Genomic DNA, 19,168 nt, shown 5'->3' on the forward strand with positions numbered 1-19,168 from the left:
TTCTAATGACATTAAAACTCTTAAACTTCTATTGTATAAATAATATACTATCATATATATTATACATCATAAATAAATGTTTAGATTAGAGATATATTCGATCTTTACATACACACATGTACTTGGTGTGTATGTATATAAAATCTCCCCTATATATGATAATTTTCATGTGTGTATATAAAACCTCTCCTATATCTGACAATTTCCCACAGACATAATTTCAAAAGTAAAATTTCTCATTCAAAGACCGATAGTAAAATTTGCAACCTTGCTTCCCAGTGTTTAAAAAATGGCTTTAAAAAAGTTCAGTTTAAAGGTCCTCCAGAAATCTCTGTTTTGTATAGGGTACTCAAGTCCTAGAGATAATCAATTATAATTTAACCTGTAACATCTCAAGAATTATTGTAGGGAGAGGGAAAATATTGAGAGAAATTAATCTCAAATTGTATTCTTCAGATAGTACTACCAATTCTGCCAATTTATAAGGCCATACCGGAAAGCATAGCATAGAGGATGGTTCCTGTTAGCATTTAAAATGTGTGCGAAAAAGCTTTAGATAGCCAATTATAGTGTGAAGAAAAATCAGCAATAATTCAACAAGAATGCAACATTGTAACATGGGACTGTTTTGTTTGCGAAGATCAAATTTAGAAGGATGACTGATCTCAGAGCAGAAATAGGCTATGATAAGCATCACAGAGAAACATTTTTCCAGGGAAAGATTGGGAACTAATTCTCATCCACGATTAAATCTGTTCATCAAATATATTTTCTGAAATACATCTGCCACTTGCAACATGAGATTATGGTTACAATTAGCAGCTGTTGTCAGCTCTGCTTCACCTCATTAGTAATCATGGATCTCCAAAGTTATGGGGTTGATTATAGCTTTACAAGATCTGAAAGAACATGTTGCCTCATTTTACACCTATTTTATGCTTAACGTATTTAAAGTTCAATGATTTTTAAAAGTTACTTTCTACTGCTGTGGAATTGAAAAGCAACAAAACAAACTTTCTGGTGAGGGATTTAATTATGCCTCAATAAAATGTCCATGACTTCAAAATAAACTGGAATAAATGTGCAAGTACATTTGTATAGTAGTGCTTCTCTCATATTTGTTTGATTTTATTGCAAAAAGTAAAATAATAATAATCTAACAAGAATATCATGAATCTCTGCAAAAAAGATTTGAACTAATTTTTCAAATGAAATTATAAATAATATCATTGTACAGCTAATACTCAACATTCATTTTTGAGGTGTAATGAAGGTTGGCTAGACCACAGCTATGAGGAACATGTTTCTGGAAAGCAGTAGCTGAAAAGTAAAAACCAAATGATGTTCTAGCTCAATTGACTTAGTCAGTGGAAGAAATATATGGAATCTAGTAGAGAAAAAGGAATGAATTCTTGACATATTTCTGCATATCACTCATTCGTTCTGGTGTCTGTAATTGAGTTTAGATTATTTATGCTAGGTAAAAATATAGATATCTGATACATGCTTGACTTTTAATGATAGAACACAAAAATGTAAAGCAAATAAGAAAAATGAAAAGCAGAGTTCAGCTTCCACGGGAAGAGAGACCCTGAGCTCTCTTTCACATGTTATTTGAGCCCTATATGATTGGATCGTGTCTCTGGAGAAAGTATTCATACCAAAAATTATGACAATGGCCTTTTTAAACTGATTGTTCAAAATTCAATGCAGGGGGAATCAATAAAATATTGTTGTTAGAGTAGGCCATCTGCTGGAACATAGAGATAGCTTTGTTCTGTGTTAAGGGTTTATCAGGCTCTTTCTGGTCATTTGTGGTAATCCAGTGTATTTATTATTAATAAGTAAATCAGAATGTCCCATTTTGGGTGAAAATAGAAGTTTGGCTGCTAAATAAAAGAAATTTATCCCTGAACTTTGACAAATTGTGAGACATCATTTGCACTGGAAACAAAAATTTGAACGTAGACCTGGAAGTTGGCACTGTCAAAGTTAAAAGTGAGCTATTTCTGTATCATCTGTGAGTTTCCTTCACGAATTCTTAATGTGAAAAATAGTGTCTTTCAAGGTTGTACCTAAGAGTAAGGTGGCCAGAAGCCTAAATCTATTTTGATCCTGAAAAAAATATACAAGTGTATCAAAGCTTGATTTTTATCATGTTGCAATTGTTAGCTATTTCTCAGTAATAGAAATATCATCGAAATCTCTAGGCTAAACACTAGGGCAACTAGCAATGAGCACAAAAGGAAATTTTATTTTCCTCTTTGATCTTCAATGCAAACAGTAGGAAGAAATCCCAGATCTATTCAGATATAAGCAGGTAATGGTTAACTATTGACCTTTCCAACAATAGAGAGAAATATTAACAGGTGAATATTATGAATCGAGCTTCATTCAATGCACAGCTGTAGTTATGTTCTTTTGCTTCCACTTTCTTTGTGTACATTTTAGGTTTATTTTTATTCATAAGCAGAATTTGTGTAGCTAAGGAAAATAAAATATTTTTGTTGTTCCAGTGATTTTATTTGCTTTTCTCTCAAAAACCTTTTAATAGTGATTTGGTCCCAATGTCAGTAAAGCCCACATCAGGAATTGTAAGAGGGTTGAAACCTATAGGTAGGAAACATAATATTTTGTTTCATGTTAGCACAACTGGAAATAGAGGTTTAAAAGAAAAATTTCAATGTGACTTGCATGCTCAATTTTACTACATTGTGATTTTGCAAATCAGATCTATCTCTGAAAAGAATCTGACAAAGAATTGTTGGCTAAAAGCCAGTATGACATTTGCTTCTAGAAAAAAAAATATATCTATATATATGTATATATGTATGTATGCTGTTGTGCATTATTATACATTTTTATATCTAGGTTTCTATTTCTCCTTTATCCCCTTAGGACTTCCCACCCAAGAAATATAGGCTAATCTTGGGCAGTGATCCTATGTCAAATGAGTGTATTTTAAGTGCCTAAATTCTTTTCATAACACCATGTGAAAAGATTAAAATAATGATTATTGAAAAACTGAGGGAATACTGTCATTTGCATGTACTTCTGTTGTGCGTTGTAGAATCCTGCTAAATGACAAAACAGAGATGACTGAAGTGGTTCCATGTACAGGGAGTGAGGTAAAACCTGAGACCAGCTATATAAGTTTTATAGCCATTCCATGATTGAGATGACACCCGATAACTTTTTTACCAAAGGACCAAATACTCTTTTTGAAGCAGTGTTTATGACTCTGCAATAATCGTTTTATAAAATTTGGCAGAAAATAAATTAAGCAAGTATCTTCATGTACTATATTAAATTGTTAAAATTATGATTAGACCCGTTCACTTAATAGATCCCTGAAGTTCAGCATAATGCTTAAACAATAGATTAAATAGTATGTCTTTTAATAAACAGTTCAAACAAAAAAGTCATACAATTTATGTTAATATATGTTCACCCAATAATTTAAAAATTGCCAATACTTCATAACGTTTTAAAACCTAAATATCGGCTGGGCGCGGTGGCTCACGCCATGTAATCCCAGTACTTTCAGAGGCCGAGGCAGGAGGATCACAAGGTCAGGAGATTGAGACCATCTGGGCTAACACGATGAAACCCCGTCTCCACTAAAAATACAAAAAACTAGCCGGGCGAAGTGGCGGGCGCCTGTAGTCCCAGCTACTCGGGAGGCTGAGGCAGGAGAATGGCGAGAACGCGGGAGGCGGAGCTTGCAGTGAGCCGAGATTGTGCCACACTGCACTCCAGCCTGGGCGACAGAGCGAGACTCCGTCTCAAACAAAAAATAAAAATGAAAATAAAAATAAATAAAATAAAACCTAAATATCTATTACTTATGTTTGCCAAAGCCAGTTCCAAAGTGTGAATATATTTAAGATTTATAGTGGGAACTGTAATTTTCCAATACACTTGATCAAAAAGGAACTCGTAATAAGATGCATTTAATAAGATACCTAGAAAAATGAGGACTACATCAGAGGCTGATTAGCCTGTTAATCGTCCTTCATTGCTTTTCCTGTTTCTGTTCTTATTCTAATCACTTTATCCCGTAGTCTAAAACTGCTATATAAAACCTAGCCTGTGGAGCTACAGCATAGGATTCATCTAAGAGTTTGTTTAAAACGCACAATCCCAGCTCCCACCCCAGACCTACTGAATCAAATTCTGTTTTTAACAGGATTCATATGTGATTCATTTAAATATTAATGTTTGAGAAGCACTCACTTTCTGACATGGCTCAATCAAAGACCGCAACAGAAATCTCAAAAAGATGTAAAAAAAAAAAAAAAAAAAAAAAAATAGCTAGTATGGCATAACATGGTCTGATGTAACTGAAGGACTTTCATATAAATTAATCTTTTCAAAAATTTATCTTTTAAGGATATATTAGATTTCTATTGCTGCCACAAAAAAAATACTACCAATGTATTATCTTACAGATAGGTCTGAATTTCTGTACATCAGAAGTTCAGTATGTGTCTCACTGGGCAAAGTCAAGGTGGTGGTGTGAACAGGGCCATATTTCTTTCTGTATATTCTAGGCAGGGAATTGCTTTCTGGATCATTTAGGTTGTGAGCAGATTTCAAGTCCTTGCAGTTGTATGGGCGAGGCCCCTGTTTCCTTGCTGGATGTCAGCTTAAGGACTACTCGCAGTTTCTAGAGGCTGCCTATGTTCATTGTTTATTGGTTTGTGGCTCCATTCCTTCAGCTTTAAAGCTAGCGACAATGGGTCAAGTATTTCTCATTCTTCAAATCTGTTCTCTTTTTTTCTTCTGTTTCATCTCTCTAAACCAATTTTCTGCCTTCCCATTTCACTTTGTTTGTTTATTTTTGAGAGGCAGTCTCACTCTGTCACGCAGGATGAAGTGCAGTGGAGCCATCTCAGGTCACTGCAACCTCTGCCTCTGGGGTTCAAGAGATTCTCTTTCCTCAGCCCCCCAAAGTAGCTGGGACTACAGGCGTCCGCCACCATGCCCGGGTAATTTTTGTATTTTTAGTAGATACGGGGTTTCACCATGTTGGTCAGACTGGTCTCGAACTCCTGACTTCAGATGATCCATTCACCTCTACCTCCCAAAGTTTTGGGATTATAGGCGTGAGCCACTGCGCCTGGTCTTCCTATTCCACTTTTAAGGGCTCGTAGGATTAAACTAGGCACGCCTTGATAATCAGGGTAATTCTCTGTTTCAGTGTTTTGAACCTGAATGACATCTGCAAAATTACTTTTGCTGTGTAAAACAACATCTTCACAGGTTCTGGGGATTAAGGTATAGACATCTTAGGGAGAAGAGATATTATTTTGCCAACTGCAGAGTGCTACAAAGCTTACAATGACGTCTTCCGCATACAGCCCTGATGAGAAAGTCACAGAACTCTGTGGTGATATAACATTTCATTTTGATTTGAAATAAGTTGGAGGGATAGATTAGAGGAAGCCCTTGATTCAGCTGGATGTTCCTTGAATAAAAAGCCATTCAAGAGCAATGTATTTTATAATAGCCTTCTCGATATTTGCTTATAGAGGACTCGTGACACAGTTATGTATTTTTTAACATACTTTCGATGTACTCATTACTATTGGCTCGGTCAAGTTTAACATTACTGTTTAATGTGTCTCAAGCACTGCAGTAGGCCTATGATAGGATAAGTGAACCAAGTGATACTTAAGAACTCACTTTAACAGCTGCCACCGGGATACATGTGCATAAATAACAGTTCTAAAGTACACATGGCTGTGGAATAGTAAGTGGAAAGAGTCAAATATATGAAATTGTTCAAATAAGAATTCCATAAAATAAAAATTCAAGAAAGTTGTTAGCATTTTACAGTTCATGTATTTGTCAGATCATTGTGGAAATTACCTATAACTTTCAGAAAGAGTAGAACTAGTAACCTTAGAAGAATGCTGGATTTATGAGTCTCTTCTGCCAGGTACTCTGTTGATCGGTATACTGATATGGACCGTATTTTCGGCATCCACTCAGAAAATGGCTCTATCTTCACTTTGAAAGCCCTTGACCGAGAATCATCTCCTTGGCATAACATCACTGTTACAGCCACAGAAATAAGTAAGTCAGAGCTACATCTACCTGAACACACCGTCTTTCATCAAAGTGGTAAAATAATAGCACTAGCTAGACTCATTTTCTTGAGTGGTATGATTGTATCCTTAGCAAGATCTTAGAGAAATGGCTTAGAATGTCAACACATTTTTAAATTGTTTTTAAGGATTATCAAATAATTCATTCATTTCAAATTTGCTTTTCTTTTACACCTTATATAAGAGAGAAATATAATTTAACCTCATAAAAATAATCTAAGAAAATTATCTATTACAAATAATACCTCATTCTCAATTATGTTTTCCTCAATTTCATTGTGCTTTTCATTTGGACCATGTAAGAGAGCTGAGATATTCATCAGCAGCCCAATTGAGAAAGTGAACACCACAAAAAGGATCTGTTGCTAAGCTACAAATGGGTGAGTGGTTTCACTGCTTCTGTGTAAATGAGACTGAAATCTTACACATGTTCTCGTTGCAGATAACCCAAAACAAAGTAGCCACATCCCTGTCTTCATCAGAATTCTAGATATAAATGACCATGCTCCGGAATTTGCCATGTATTATGAAACATTTGTTTGTGAAAATGCAAAACCTGGGCAGGTAAATAAAATCATTAAAAACTTAAAAGAATATATTTTCTCTTTACAAAGTCAAATGACATTACATCACTTTATTTGCAGGATTTCTTTTGTGCAAACTATTGTCAATACTTCTTGTCCACCATTTATTTATCCTTAACAAAGAACTCACAGTGATTTTTTAAAAAGCCATTTAAAAATGTTTTTATAATGTAATCAATAATATAGTAGGGAATATTATAACATATGTTTTAATTTATATACTAGGTTTATAGTGAGTATCACATATGTAGAAGCTGTTACGTACATTCATAATTATGCTTATGCTGAGTTATCTTCACTAATAGAATGAAAATATATCATTAAATAACACATGAAGTATGAAAATGAAATTGTTTCATGTTACTATAAAGGTAATCATAATCATTGTTTTCTTGATTACATTTTGCCACTTTTAATAGTTTTAGGAGATTTTGATATGAGTGATATTTTGTAAGTTTTAAACTTTAAAGTTTCATATCATTGAAATGAAGTAGATTTGTATGTAAAAGAATTAGAAAGTCTTCTTACAAAGTAATTCTTTCAAATGTATATAAAGTAATTCTAAGTAAATGCAGAATATGCTCATTTTTGGCAAAAATATAGTATTTTTCTATAACAGTAACTGCATACATTTTACCCAAATTAACTTAACCATTTAGTTAACTACTTTGAAAATAAAATAGGTAGATGTGAAGAATCATCTATAATTCCATCATGTCTCCTTAAGGCAGAAAATAATCTAAAATACAGGTTTTCTTCTATTCTAATAGAGAATATTATGAACTGAATGTTTGTGGCCCTCGTCCAAATTCAAATCTTGAAAATGCAACCCTAGTGTCATTGTATTTGGAGATGGTGTTTCAATGAAGTCATTAAGATGAAGTGAGGTTATAAGGGGATAGATCCTGATCTGATGGGATTAGCATACAAAGAAGAGATAACAGAGAGCTCATGCTCTCCCCTTCTCCTGTCCCTGAATTTATGGACCAAGGAAAAACCACATGAGAGCACTCAGGGAGAAGGCAGCTATTAATATATTAGCAAGCCCTCACCAGAAGTCAACCACACTAGCCTCTAGATCTCAACCTTACATTCTCCAGAACTGTGAGAAAATGCATTTCTGTTGTTTAAGCCATTAAGTGTGTGTGGAATTGTTATGGCATCCCAGCTGACTAAGACAGAGGTACATAACACATTCCACCTACATATACAAAAATACAAATGAGATTTTTGTTTGTAATAACATGAAATTGTTACATAGCTATTTAGATAAAAATTTGCTTTTCCTCTTTATTTTACAGCATACAATGGGCATCTCAGTTTAGTAAATGATTTTTTGAATTTGATGCTTAATATTCATAGCATAGTTACATTATTACTTATTCAATTACTTCCTTCTTAATGGAAATTTGGTTTCACAAAATGTTACCCTAGCACTATCCCAGTCATACTATAATGAGCATTGTAGTACATTTTGCTTGTTTACCACCTGGTACTACTTTCCTTTGATATAATTCTCAAAGTAGGAATAATTAAATTATATCTATAAATATTAATAAATGTTCCCGAATAGTTCTCCAAATCTGTCATAAACTAGGTGATATTCCCACCAAATACCTATGATTGCCTACGTATTTGGCAACCCTAGATTTTAAATATCTGCCAATATGTAAATTTCTCGTAACACTTTTAGTGTGAATTCTTGTAAACTCATTAAGGCCAAACTTTTTTTTTCATACAAACATGGACTTAAAAATAATTTACAGCTGTATTAGTTCCAAAGCTTGCCATGACAAATTACCACAAACAGAATGACTTAAAACACAGAATTTTATTTCTCATAGTTTTGGAGGCTGGAAGTATAAAATCAACATGCAACAGGGCTGTACTCTCTCTAAAAGCTCTAGGAGACTATCCTCCCTTGGCACTTTCTAGCTTCATGAGCTTGCCAGCCATCCTTGACATCTTTTGGCTTGTGGACACCAATTACTCCAATATCTCTCTCCATCATTTCATGGCATTCTTCCTGTATCTGTTTCTGTGTCCAAATTTGCTTCTTCTTATGAAGACTCCAGTCATTGAATTAGAGTCCCCTCTAATTTAGAATGATCTTATTTTAACTTGATTTTATCTGCAAAGAGCCTATTTCCAAATAAGTCACATTCACAGGTACTGGGATTTAGGACTTGAACAGATCTTTTGGGGGAGCACAAGTCAAACTACAATCACCTATAAATATTCTTTACTCACATAGCTATTAGTATGCTTATCTTTTACTGATTCATGTGTGTTGATATATTATATGCTAATATTTTATAAAAATTAAGTATAATTTATATTAACTAATTATAATTATTTAATACATATTACTCATTGAATTTAACCAAGTTAAAAATAAAATGGATATTAAGTATATGTATATCCTCATAAAATATACTTATACAAAGCCCATCCAATAATTTCAAGGCCTCAAATGTCGTATAATTAAAAGATCAACTTTTTATGATTTAAATTATTACTAAAAGTCAGATTTGTTATTGCTATTTAGGAACAGAAGGTTGAGCAAAATATTAGATCTTATATAATTATTTTCTTATGTTCCAATTTTCTAAAGAGAAAAGTTTATTAATTTTTTGTTAATAATTGTACACTTTCAAAAGGACTTTATTAAAAATACAGTTACATATCACCCTGTCAAAATGATATAATTATCATTAATATAAAATTAAAGTGAAAGTAGCACTGACTAGTGAGTATGTAGGTTAGTATGGTAATAAAAGGTATACAGTGAAATAATGGAAAGCTTAAACTATTGTGAATTTCAATAACTGTTCACCACATAATGTTAGACTATGAAACCTGTTTGTTTTTGTAGAACAGAACGTTAAAATCAGAGTAATTAAATGACTGTGATTTCAAATCACACAGATGAGAGGCACCCAAATGTGTAGCTCAGTGTTTTTTCCACTATAAAATGCTCAGTGAAATTTTTTTTGCCCAACCCATAGTTGGCTGTTCCATATTCCATTAGGGCACACTTCTTATTTATTTACACTAGCTCAGCCAAGAGGTGTTCTAATTTTGAAACCTCAACATTGATTGTACAAAATCTTAAAAGTATTTCTTTGTATATCTGTCTTTGCAAATACTATTAAAGGAAAAGCAAGCAATTTAAGTAAAATAGTTAAGTTGTAGTAATGGTATCCATAGCTTCAAAATCATTTTCTTTCTGATAGTACATGACAAATTGATTTATTATTTTAAAAATATATTAATAATGTTAATATATAGGAGTGATTGCGCTAAGCATTGGTGTTTTAAAAAATGCATCTTCTATGTACTCATCCTTTGAAGAATTATTTTCTAGTGGATGTAACGGATTGCTCATCAATTAATAATAAAATGGGCTGTGCCTTTCAACAATATCAAAAGAGGATAGGTATTGCAGGGATTGAATTTTTCTTTAAGCTGGCCAGGTATAAAGCAATAATGCTTTAAGATGCCTTGAAAACCATTGGGCTTACTGGGTGTCTTTCACTCTTAACTAAATAAGTTACCTAAGACAAAACCATAAAAAATAAGGCATTGGCCAATTTTCTTTAAATGGCATTTATTTTGTTTTGTTGCTTTGTTTTTGTGATGTATTTAAAGCACAAATACCTGGATTTAAGATATCGTCTAATAACAAGAAAATTGCCTTAGGCTTAATTAATTAATTTATTTATGTTGCTTTCAGTTGATTCAGACTGTCAGTGTCATGGATAAGGATGACCCTCCCCGAGGTCACAAATTCTATTTTGAACCAGTGCCAGAATTTACTCTCAATCCGAATTTCACCATTGTAGATAATAAAGGTATAAGAAAATTTCTAAAACTAAAAATCATGAAACTTTAAGATACATAGTTAAAAACACATATGAAAGTTTTTGGTTTTTTACATGTTTTTCTCCACCAGATAACACAGCAGGAATCATGACTCGAAAAGATGGCTACAGTCGCAACAAAATGAGCACCTACTTATTGCCAATTTTAATCTTTGACAACGATTATCCGATTCAAAGCAGCACTGGCACACTCACTATTCGGGTGTGTGCCTGCGATAATCAAGGAAACATGCAATCCTGCACGGCAGAAGCCTTGATCCTTTCAGCCGGCCTGAGCACGGGAGCTCTCGTTGCGATTCTCCTCTGTGTCCTCATACTGCTTAGTAAGCTCTGTCCCTCTGAATGATCCTTTAATTCACAAAAATCTCTCCCTCACGGTCCGAGGATGGTGCACTGAATAACACTTTTCTCTACAGATAAAGATAGAACATTTTCACTTTTTATTAAAATGGTTCTTTCAATTAGGAAAAAGTAAGAGTTTTTGTGTGTGGGGATAGTCCCAGCTTTCCAGAGACCAAAAATAAAGATCTAACAAATGCTATACACATGTGTATTTAAAAAATATATTTTATATCATTTGGTATTATATCTTTGACTTTGTTCACTGTTCTAAGGGCATTTGATTTCATTGATTTCATCTTTCCATCAACTGTATAAGGTAAATACTTTTCTTCTAGAGAAAGGCTACATAATTTACTCAAAGTCACTCATTTAGAAAAGGCTTTAGCTAGCATTCAAACACAGATTACTATAGACTTCTCCTTTCTATTATTCCCAAATTAAAGACTACGTTGCCCTTACAAATAACAGTTACTAACATATTCTGAGTTATCTATCTCAGATGTCTGACATGCAAATGCATTAAAGTTGTCACAGTTAGACATTTTCCCCTATATAGCTTGTTATACATTGGTGTGACATATTAAATTAAGAAGTTAAAGTTCTGTTTTAAAAATATCACTATATCACTGTGGTCATACCTAGCCCTGCAATATTTTCTAAATAAAGTCATGTTCCAACAGCTAATGTTTTATTTGAACATGCACTAACAGGACAACTATTTAATTCAATTAAACAGTTGTTCCACTGGAAAACATTCCAAAAAAAAATTGTTTCTATCAAATATTCAGCCCAAATGCTTATGCTTAGGGCAGGGGAGCTAGCCAAATTTATGTTCTAATGCTCATATGTGCTGGCTCCTTTTCTCTGCAAATCCTTTCAAGCTATCTGGATGAAATCCCTTTGGCCAGATATCCTTGCAGGACTTCAGTAGGGGATTGATGAAAGTGGGGAAAAACATTTGTCTCAGTTAAGATGATCCAACTATTTAGAAAAACATTTTCTCAGTGTGGTTTAGAACAAATACACTGCTACCACCGCCATCAGCAATTTCAATCCCCACCTACAGCTAGAGGGTTCAACTCCTTTGTAAAATATTTTTGTATCCCTACGGAGATAAAAATTTGGCTTAGCCTTTTAGCTAAGTGCTACTGATTTCACGTTGTTTTATTCACTCAGGAAGTTCCACTTTCCTAATTTAGAACCACATGAAAATACGTTATTGTTAGATCATTTGAAAAATTTCTGTATTAATATAATGTACATACGCACACAAAGATACTCATGCACACATAGGGAACCGAAAGCATCCCCCCAAGTAAGTTTAGATATTTGAACATTCTCAAACTAAATTTGATACTATTTTTTTCTATGCAGAAATCCTAGAAAGTTTCTTCTTATATTCTGCAAAGTCAGCCACCTTTGTTCCTTGAGCAATATGGAAAGCCCTAATTTCTTATTTTTCACTTTCCCAGTTCATTGCCTAAATGTGGAGTAATTTTCTATTATTGTAGTTAAAATTGCTTCTAATTCAGAAATTTATATTTTCAAAGTTACTAAAGCACTTTATTGTTATTGTGAGTCTTTATGGTAATGGCTGGACATAGTTACTGCATTTCTATAGTTAAGAGAGTTTGCTTTTTATAAGATAGTGACATAACACTGACAATAATATTTTAAATGTACTTTCATACATTTTGAAGAAATCTAACTCTTAGCTTATATCTGTTTTATAAGGCAAGATGGAAGATTAAAATCTAGGGCTGGGATTTTAAACTTTTTGGTTGTAGGGACACTTTTGGCAGCCTGATGAAGCGAATGGACCTAGCCAGAATGACGATTTAAATTTATTAGAGTAAAACATGTAAGACAAAAAGGAAATACACTTACACAAATGAAATAAAAAACACGAAGAAAACTGTGCTTGCTTATCAAATCATGCATGCCATGTTCTGGAGCAAGTCTAACTATGGTTTGATTTATCTGTCAAACTGTGATGCAATATAAAATATCTGTCACACATATTGCCACTATCACCATAGTTTATGCCAATAATCCTATTGAAAAGAAATGCTAAATTTGAGTTACAGATGGATGGAAATAATGAGGTACTTTTTTTTTTTCATTTCTTATCCTATTCTTTCTGAATTCTGTTCACATGTTCCAGATTAATAACCTCAATCTAAGAAATGATCTGATAATATTAATATGGTAGAAAAGGAAAGCTCAGAACAGATTCTACGGACCATTTGTGGGAATTAGTAAGTTTTTATTAGTTAAGGAACCCTTAATACTTAATAATTGACTACACAATTGTTATTTTATTGATTAAAAAGTAGATAACTTATAAATTTATTTAACCTTAAATTTAGAAAGAAATCTCTTTTTCTAGTGTGTGGCTGAAATTTGATAGATGTCAGATCCATGTTGGACTTAATTAAGCGTATGCCCATCTTTTAAAAGGAGAGTATAGAGGTCTCATCTTTACTGCAGTTTTCTTTTTTTAATATCTCTAAGATGATCCTGAATATAGCTCAGCTCCCAAAGCCCATTCTGTGAAGTCTAACTACTGATACTTCTTTAACTTTCGTAATTATATTTAATTATCTTTAATTATCTTTCATAAAATCTTACTTTTACGACATTAAAGATAATCTTTAATTATCTTTTGTAAAATCTTACTTTCAGTTAGGAAGAGCTGAGAAAAGTTTGCTGGTCAATATGAAAATAACATTGGACAGGGCTTTAGTATAGTTATAGGGGCCTTACGGGCCATGTTGAAGTGTAGTCTCAACGACAGTGAGTATGCTTTGTTTAATCTCGATGTAACAATTGAGAAAAGGAATAATAGCCAACATTTTCTTATTTTCTGTGAAGCATAAATAATACCGACACACAGTTAAGTTCCCTAAAGTAAAGGAAACCTAGTTTGTGTTTTTCCCTGGTAATGCTGAAGTGTGTTTTGATGATATTTTCTTGATTTTATTCTCACATTTCTTATATGTAACATTATGGGTTTGTCCAATTTTTAATGGAAAATTTGTATTTTGAAATCGTGTTTGCTTCTTTTTAAATGAATGTTATTAATTGCAGCATGCATTTATTAGAAAATAGGTTCATCTTCCAGTACACATAATTTGAATTCCAGTATTATGATGAGAAATAAGAAAATATATTATACAAAGAGAAGTTCACAGTTAACTTTGTAACAGGCATGTAAACAATAAAACTAATACAGTAAGTAGAGAGAATACAATTAACATTTCATTCCAAAAGTTTAAATCAGACCTTGTATGTCAAGGAAGTCCTCATTAACAAGATACAGTCTGAGGTGTTTTGTAAGATAAGTTAAAGATGAGTTTGAATTTCATGTTGTAACTTTTAGAGTTATAGTTCAGCTTTCTAAGCCCACTACAAAATTAGACCAGTAAAGGAATTTAGTTAAACCTATGAGATTTGGGAAGTGACAAAATCAGTGACACATACATATTCATGACATATTCATGTGTGTGCATATGTACACGCATCATATAGGAATATAATGCATATACAAATATATATATCTATAGATGAGTAATGTTTTGCATATATTCCCTTGAATCATTAAGAAATGATACTTGTGCCAAAGTGAAAGGAATGATCAATATCATGAGTAGAGTTTTAGCGTTTTTGTATTTGAAACAAGTGCACATTTGGAAAGACTGCCGATGTGTCAGGCAATTGCAGTTGGATAAATATAATAATTGTACTTGAATAAAGCTTTTTCAATGCCAGAAGTTCATAGGAGAGTACGTCTTGACAGTAAATTAATGGCATGGTAATATCTGCTCCTTTATCAATATAGTGCATCCAGTCCTTGCCTTGAGAAACTCTGTATTTCTACAGGGCGGTTAATTATTTTTATTCGATTAATCTTAATATCTCCTGTACCAAACAAATGTCACACTCAGAAGTGTACTCTATTTTATCCAGACTCATGAAATCTCACTATTTTCCCATTTCTTATTAATAGTTTTAGTCGTGCTGTTTGCTGCATTGAAGAGGCAAAGGAAAAAGGAACCTCTGATAATTTCAAAAGACGATGTCCGGGACAACATTGTCACCTATAACGACGAAGGCGGTGGGGAAGAAGATACCCAGGCTTTTGACATTGGCACATTAAGAAATCCAGAGGCAAGAGAAGACAGTAAACTTAGACGGGATGTAATGCCCGAAACTATTTTTCAGATAAGGAGGACTGTGCCTCTATGGGAAAATATTGATGTACAAGATTTTATCCATCGAAGACTAAAAGAAAACGACGCAGACCCAAGTGCACCTCCATATGATTCACTGGCAACGTATGCCTATGAAGGGAATGATTCCATAGCAGATTCGCTCAGCTCTTTAGAATCCCTCACAGCTGATTGTAACCAAGATTATGATTACCTCAGTGACTGGGGGCCTCGTTTTAAAAAACTTGCCGATATGTACGGGGGTGATGATAGTGACCGAGACTAAGAGGATTGTTTGACTTGATCAACATTAGTGGAAGTACTGTCTATGTTATTAGATTGAGTGGCCTGCATTCTCTTCCTGGGAGGAAATTTTTCAAAAATTGAAATTACAAACAATACGTAGGTGTTGTCTTAGTAGGGATTTGCTTAATCAGTAAGTTTTCGTGAATGAATACGAATGATATAGATTTTTTAAAAAATAATAACCAGTTCACCCTCTTTGCCTAACAATCTCGGAAGGAAATATATCACATCAATAATCAATAAAAATACTTAAAAGGCTTTTTGTGCCTTTTCTTAGGTATAATAATTTATAAATGTTTTCTTAACTGACTTTCAGTCACCTTTACTATTAAACTAAACATTGTGCAACCGCTTTGTAAATTAATATGGAAAAGATATATCCCTAATGACATAGGAATGACTATTACTGCCATATTTATTTAGTTGAAGAATGTCTTTGTGTTAATTCATTCATATTTTTATAAATGTATATTTATATTTTTGTATTTTTATGAAATAAACTAGTATTTATAAAATACATTTCATTTTATTTAATTCCTAGAGGCAGATCTGATCTCATTTATAACAAAAATGTTTTACACCTTTAAATGTAAAACATGGTTCACTCAGGGAATAAGCAGTTCAGAAACTACTGCATGGATTTGGACCTACAATGTAGTGAAACTATAAAATAACTTTGGTACCAATTGTTATTTTTCCGTTTCATCACTTAAATATTGACTAATGTTTATAGAACCACTGATGTCTAACCATCAATAGAGTATGAGACACATTTGGAATATAAAATATTATATATATATAGAGTTGTGGATAATAAACTTTAAGTGTTTTTTTTTTTTGCAAGTCTTTACTTTACTATGGGATCAACCAGTGGATTATATTTGAGAGTAAATGAAGTATGTGTCAGTAATGTTATGTAGACATAGAAAAAATCGAAATCAATCTTCTCTCAGTAGTATAGTTTTCAAAATGAGAAATCATAGTTCTGATTTTTTTTTTTTTCTTCATGATGAGGCAATTCATGGGATATATGCTCAGGTGTGCGTAACATGTTTAAAATGTGTATTGAAGAGTAGAGAGTTTGTTTTTAAATTTATTATTTTATTGAGGAAATTCCAAGTCATTATAGTTGAGAAAGTTTTGAAAAAGCTAAGGAAAAGTAGAGAAAAGAGACTTAAAAGAATGTGATGGTTTCCTAATTATTGCGATTGTTCAGAAAATAGAATATAGGCACCTCAAACCATGGGAAAGAAGAAGAGATGGGAATCGTAAGCAATCATCATCTGCGAATATTTGAAAGACTGCCGTGTATAATCTGGCCCTGATATGGCTCACAGTATAAAATTTCAACCAAGATATGGGAACTTCACAGAGAGATTGCATGTTATCTATTTTCTGTGCCAAGAATTCACCTTTTATTCCTCTTCAATTATTCATAGTTTAGGCAGCAAATGTCATGCTTATGGTGATTCCTAGGTGGAATTCATATAGGAGAAATTTAACTTTGTCTAGTCTGTTACCAAGAGGTTTTAAGGAGCAAATACCAAATTATAAACATGTACTTATTTGTTGCTATATCACTATGTTGTAAAGTTTTTGTAGACCAAGACTAACTCAAGAACTTTATCTTCTATATGTAGCACACATTAAATATTTATTAAGATTTAATTTAACGCTAAGAAAAAGACATACTGGACTATTGAGAATTACTTGATATATTTCTCAGGACACAATCACCCAGAAAACAGAAAGATTTTTAGTTTTAGTTTTGATTAGATATTTTAGTTTTACCTTAGAAAGGAATTAGTTTCCTCATTGCCAAAGCTCATCCATCATAGATAGACAAATACCTAATAGGATATATAGAGTGACTTGAGGTAATTAAAAAATAAGTTAGACATTGAGCAAGGCGTCTTGTAATCACTTTGTTCTATAATCACTACAAGGTTAAATAACAATAAGTAAATCAATTCTAAGAAGACCTATACTGACTGTCCATGTAGTGGTTGTTTAAAAAACGAAGACATTATGTGGCGGGAGAGTTGAATAAATTGGTAGTTACATAGCTTGCCTGGGCTTACCATGCTTGAAATACTAAGAGCACTGCAACAAACAAACTTACCTACAAGGTGTAGATCTGTGATTGACATGAGAGAGTAATATTGTCATTAGATAGAATAAAACATTAAATATTTTAACTTGCAAAATATTATTTGGCTGTATCTTTTTGAGAACTAATGAAGTTAGTTTCAAAGTTCTCCCTTTCCTTGATCTGTGAAATGACTGACCTATGGAAGTCTTTGTAAGAAGCACAGAGCTAGAAGAATTAATATTAACTGGTATGTGATTGTTTTTATATACCTGACTTAAATGCTATGAATCAGAGGATCTGATTGAATCAAGGAAATTAACAGATCTGTGTAACACTAATACTTCCTATCCTTTTCCAATAATCTATGAAATGTCCATAGTAGGTAAAATGCATTCAGGAGCCAGATGGACCAGATTTTATTATTTCCTTACTAGCAAACTAAATGAATCATTGAAATTCTTCAGGAAAACACACATCACAACATTCACCCTATTGGATTTGGAATTTATTTTACTAGATGCACATAATATCCTCAGTAAGATTTGATTCTATTACTTTATTCTCATGAACTATGGGGTTGTTAAATGTTGAAGATAATTTATTCTTAATGTGTACTTGCCAAACTAAATTAATTAGCTCTGATTATTTCAAACTAAAATAGTATTAAATTAAAATCAATTGAGTAACCATTATCCCAAATATAAACTTAATTTCATTGTTTTATTTAGAAAGTTCAATAATTTTCAGAATATGTCTATATTTATATCTGAATTTCTTTCAGTATGAATAACCTATCTACACTATTTGCATGTTAATACACAGTCTGGATATTATTCCATTCAATTTTGCTCTCAAGCACATTGAATCAATTTCAATGACTTAAATACCAAACTTAGCAAAGAAAATAAAATAGTATTAACAATAAAAGCAAGCAAACAAACAGGAACAAAAAAGTAATAATATCTTACCTTAGTAGTGGTGGATATTGATCATTCCTGTCACTTTGGCACAAGTATCATAATTAGCCTCCGGAATTCTTTATTCTGTTGGTTGTACTTTAACTTTACCCAATCTTCTTTATTGGTTCTTTCTCTTCTTTTCTAGCTCTCTATTTTAGAGTTGTCCAGGCTTTTTTCTTTTCTGGTTAAATTCAAGTCTCTGGTATTCTTACCAATTTTCCATGTTACTATACCTGTCTATATCTATATCTGTATCTAAGATATAGATTGAAATTTTCTGATTTTATACCTCCCACTTTCACCTCTATGTAATAATCCAAACTATTCTAAATTTCTACTTGAATAAACATATCAAAAGTAACATGTCCAAATTTTAATTACTAATTTTCACTCCTATCTTTTCTCAGCTTGCCCCATCTCAGTTAATGTCAGCTCTATCCTTCTAATTGTCCATGCCATAAACCAAGCAGTCAATCTTCATTCATTTCAATCTGTTATCTTCCATATCTAATACTGTAGAAAATCCTATGAATGATACCTTCAAAATTTAACTGCTATACAATGATCTTTCATCATATCACCTGCTACAATGCTGGTCTAATAACCATACTTGGATTATTGCAGTGTTCTTCTAAGTGTTTCTTCTCACTAGCTTCTGCTCCTGCCATCTATTTTCA

General features: G+C 32.7%; 1 protein-coding gene across 3 annotated transcripts in view; it reads left to right on the forward strand.

The window, feature by feature from the left end:
• Positions 1-17,749, forward strand: part of LOC105472991 (cadherin 9) — a 166,301-nt gene extending 148,552 nt beyond the window's left edge. For 2 of the 3 annotated variants that reach the window (XM_071099072.1, XM_071099071.1), the window contains 5 exons: positions 5,945-6,081; positions 6,556-6,677; positions 10,434-10,551; positions 10,653-10,904; positions 14,933-17,749. In XM_071099072.1, coding sequence (XP_070955173.1) covers positions 5,945-6,081; positions 6,556-6,677; positions 10,434-10,551; positions 10,653-10,904; positions 14,933-15,420 — 1,117 coding nt within the window. In that variant the 3' untranslated portion in view covers positions 15,421-17,749. Of the gene's footprint in view, positions 1-5,944; positions 6,082-6,416; positions 6,494-6,555; positions 6,678-10,433; positions 10,552-10,652; positions 10,905-14,932 lie in introns of those variants that run through there. The other variant, XM_024790107.2, reaches the window with a different exon arrangement.
• Positions 17,750-19,168: the final 1,419 nt, after the last annotated feature.

Source organism: Macaca nemestrina, chromosome 6, assembly GCF_043159975.1.
Source record: "Macaca nemestrina isolate mMacNem1 chromosome 6, mMacNem.hap1, whole genome shotgun sequence".
In the NCBI taxonomy this organism is placed as follows: Eukaryota; Metazoa; Chordata; class Mammalia; order Primates; family Cercopithecidae; genus Macaca; species Macaca nemestrina.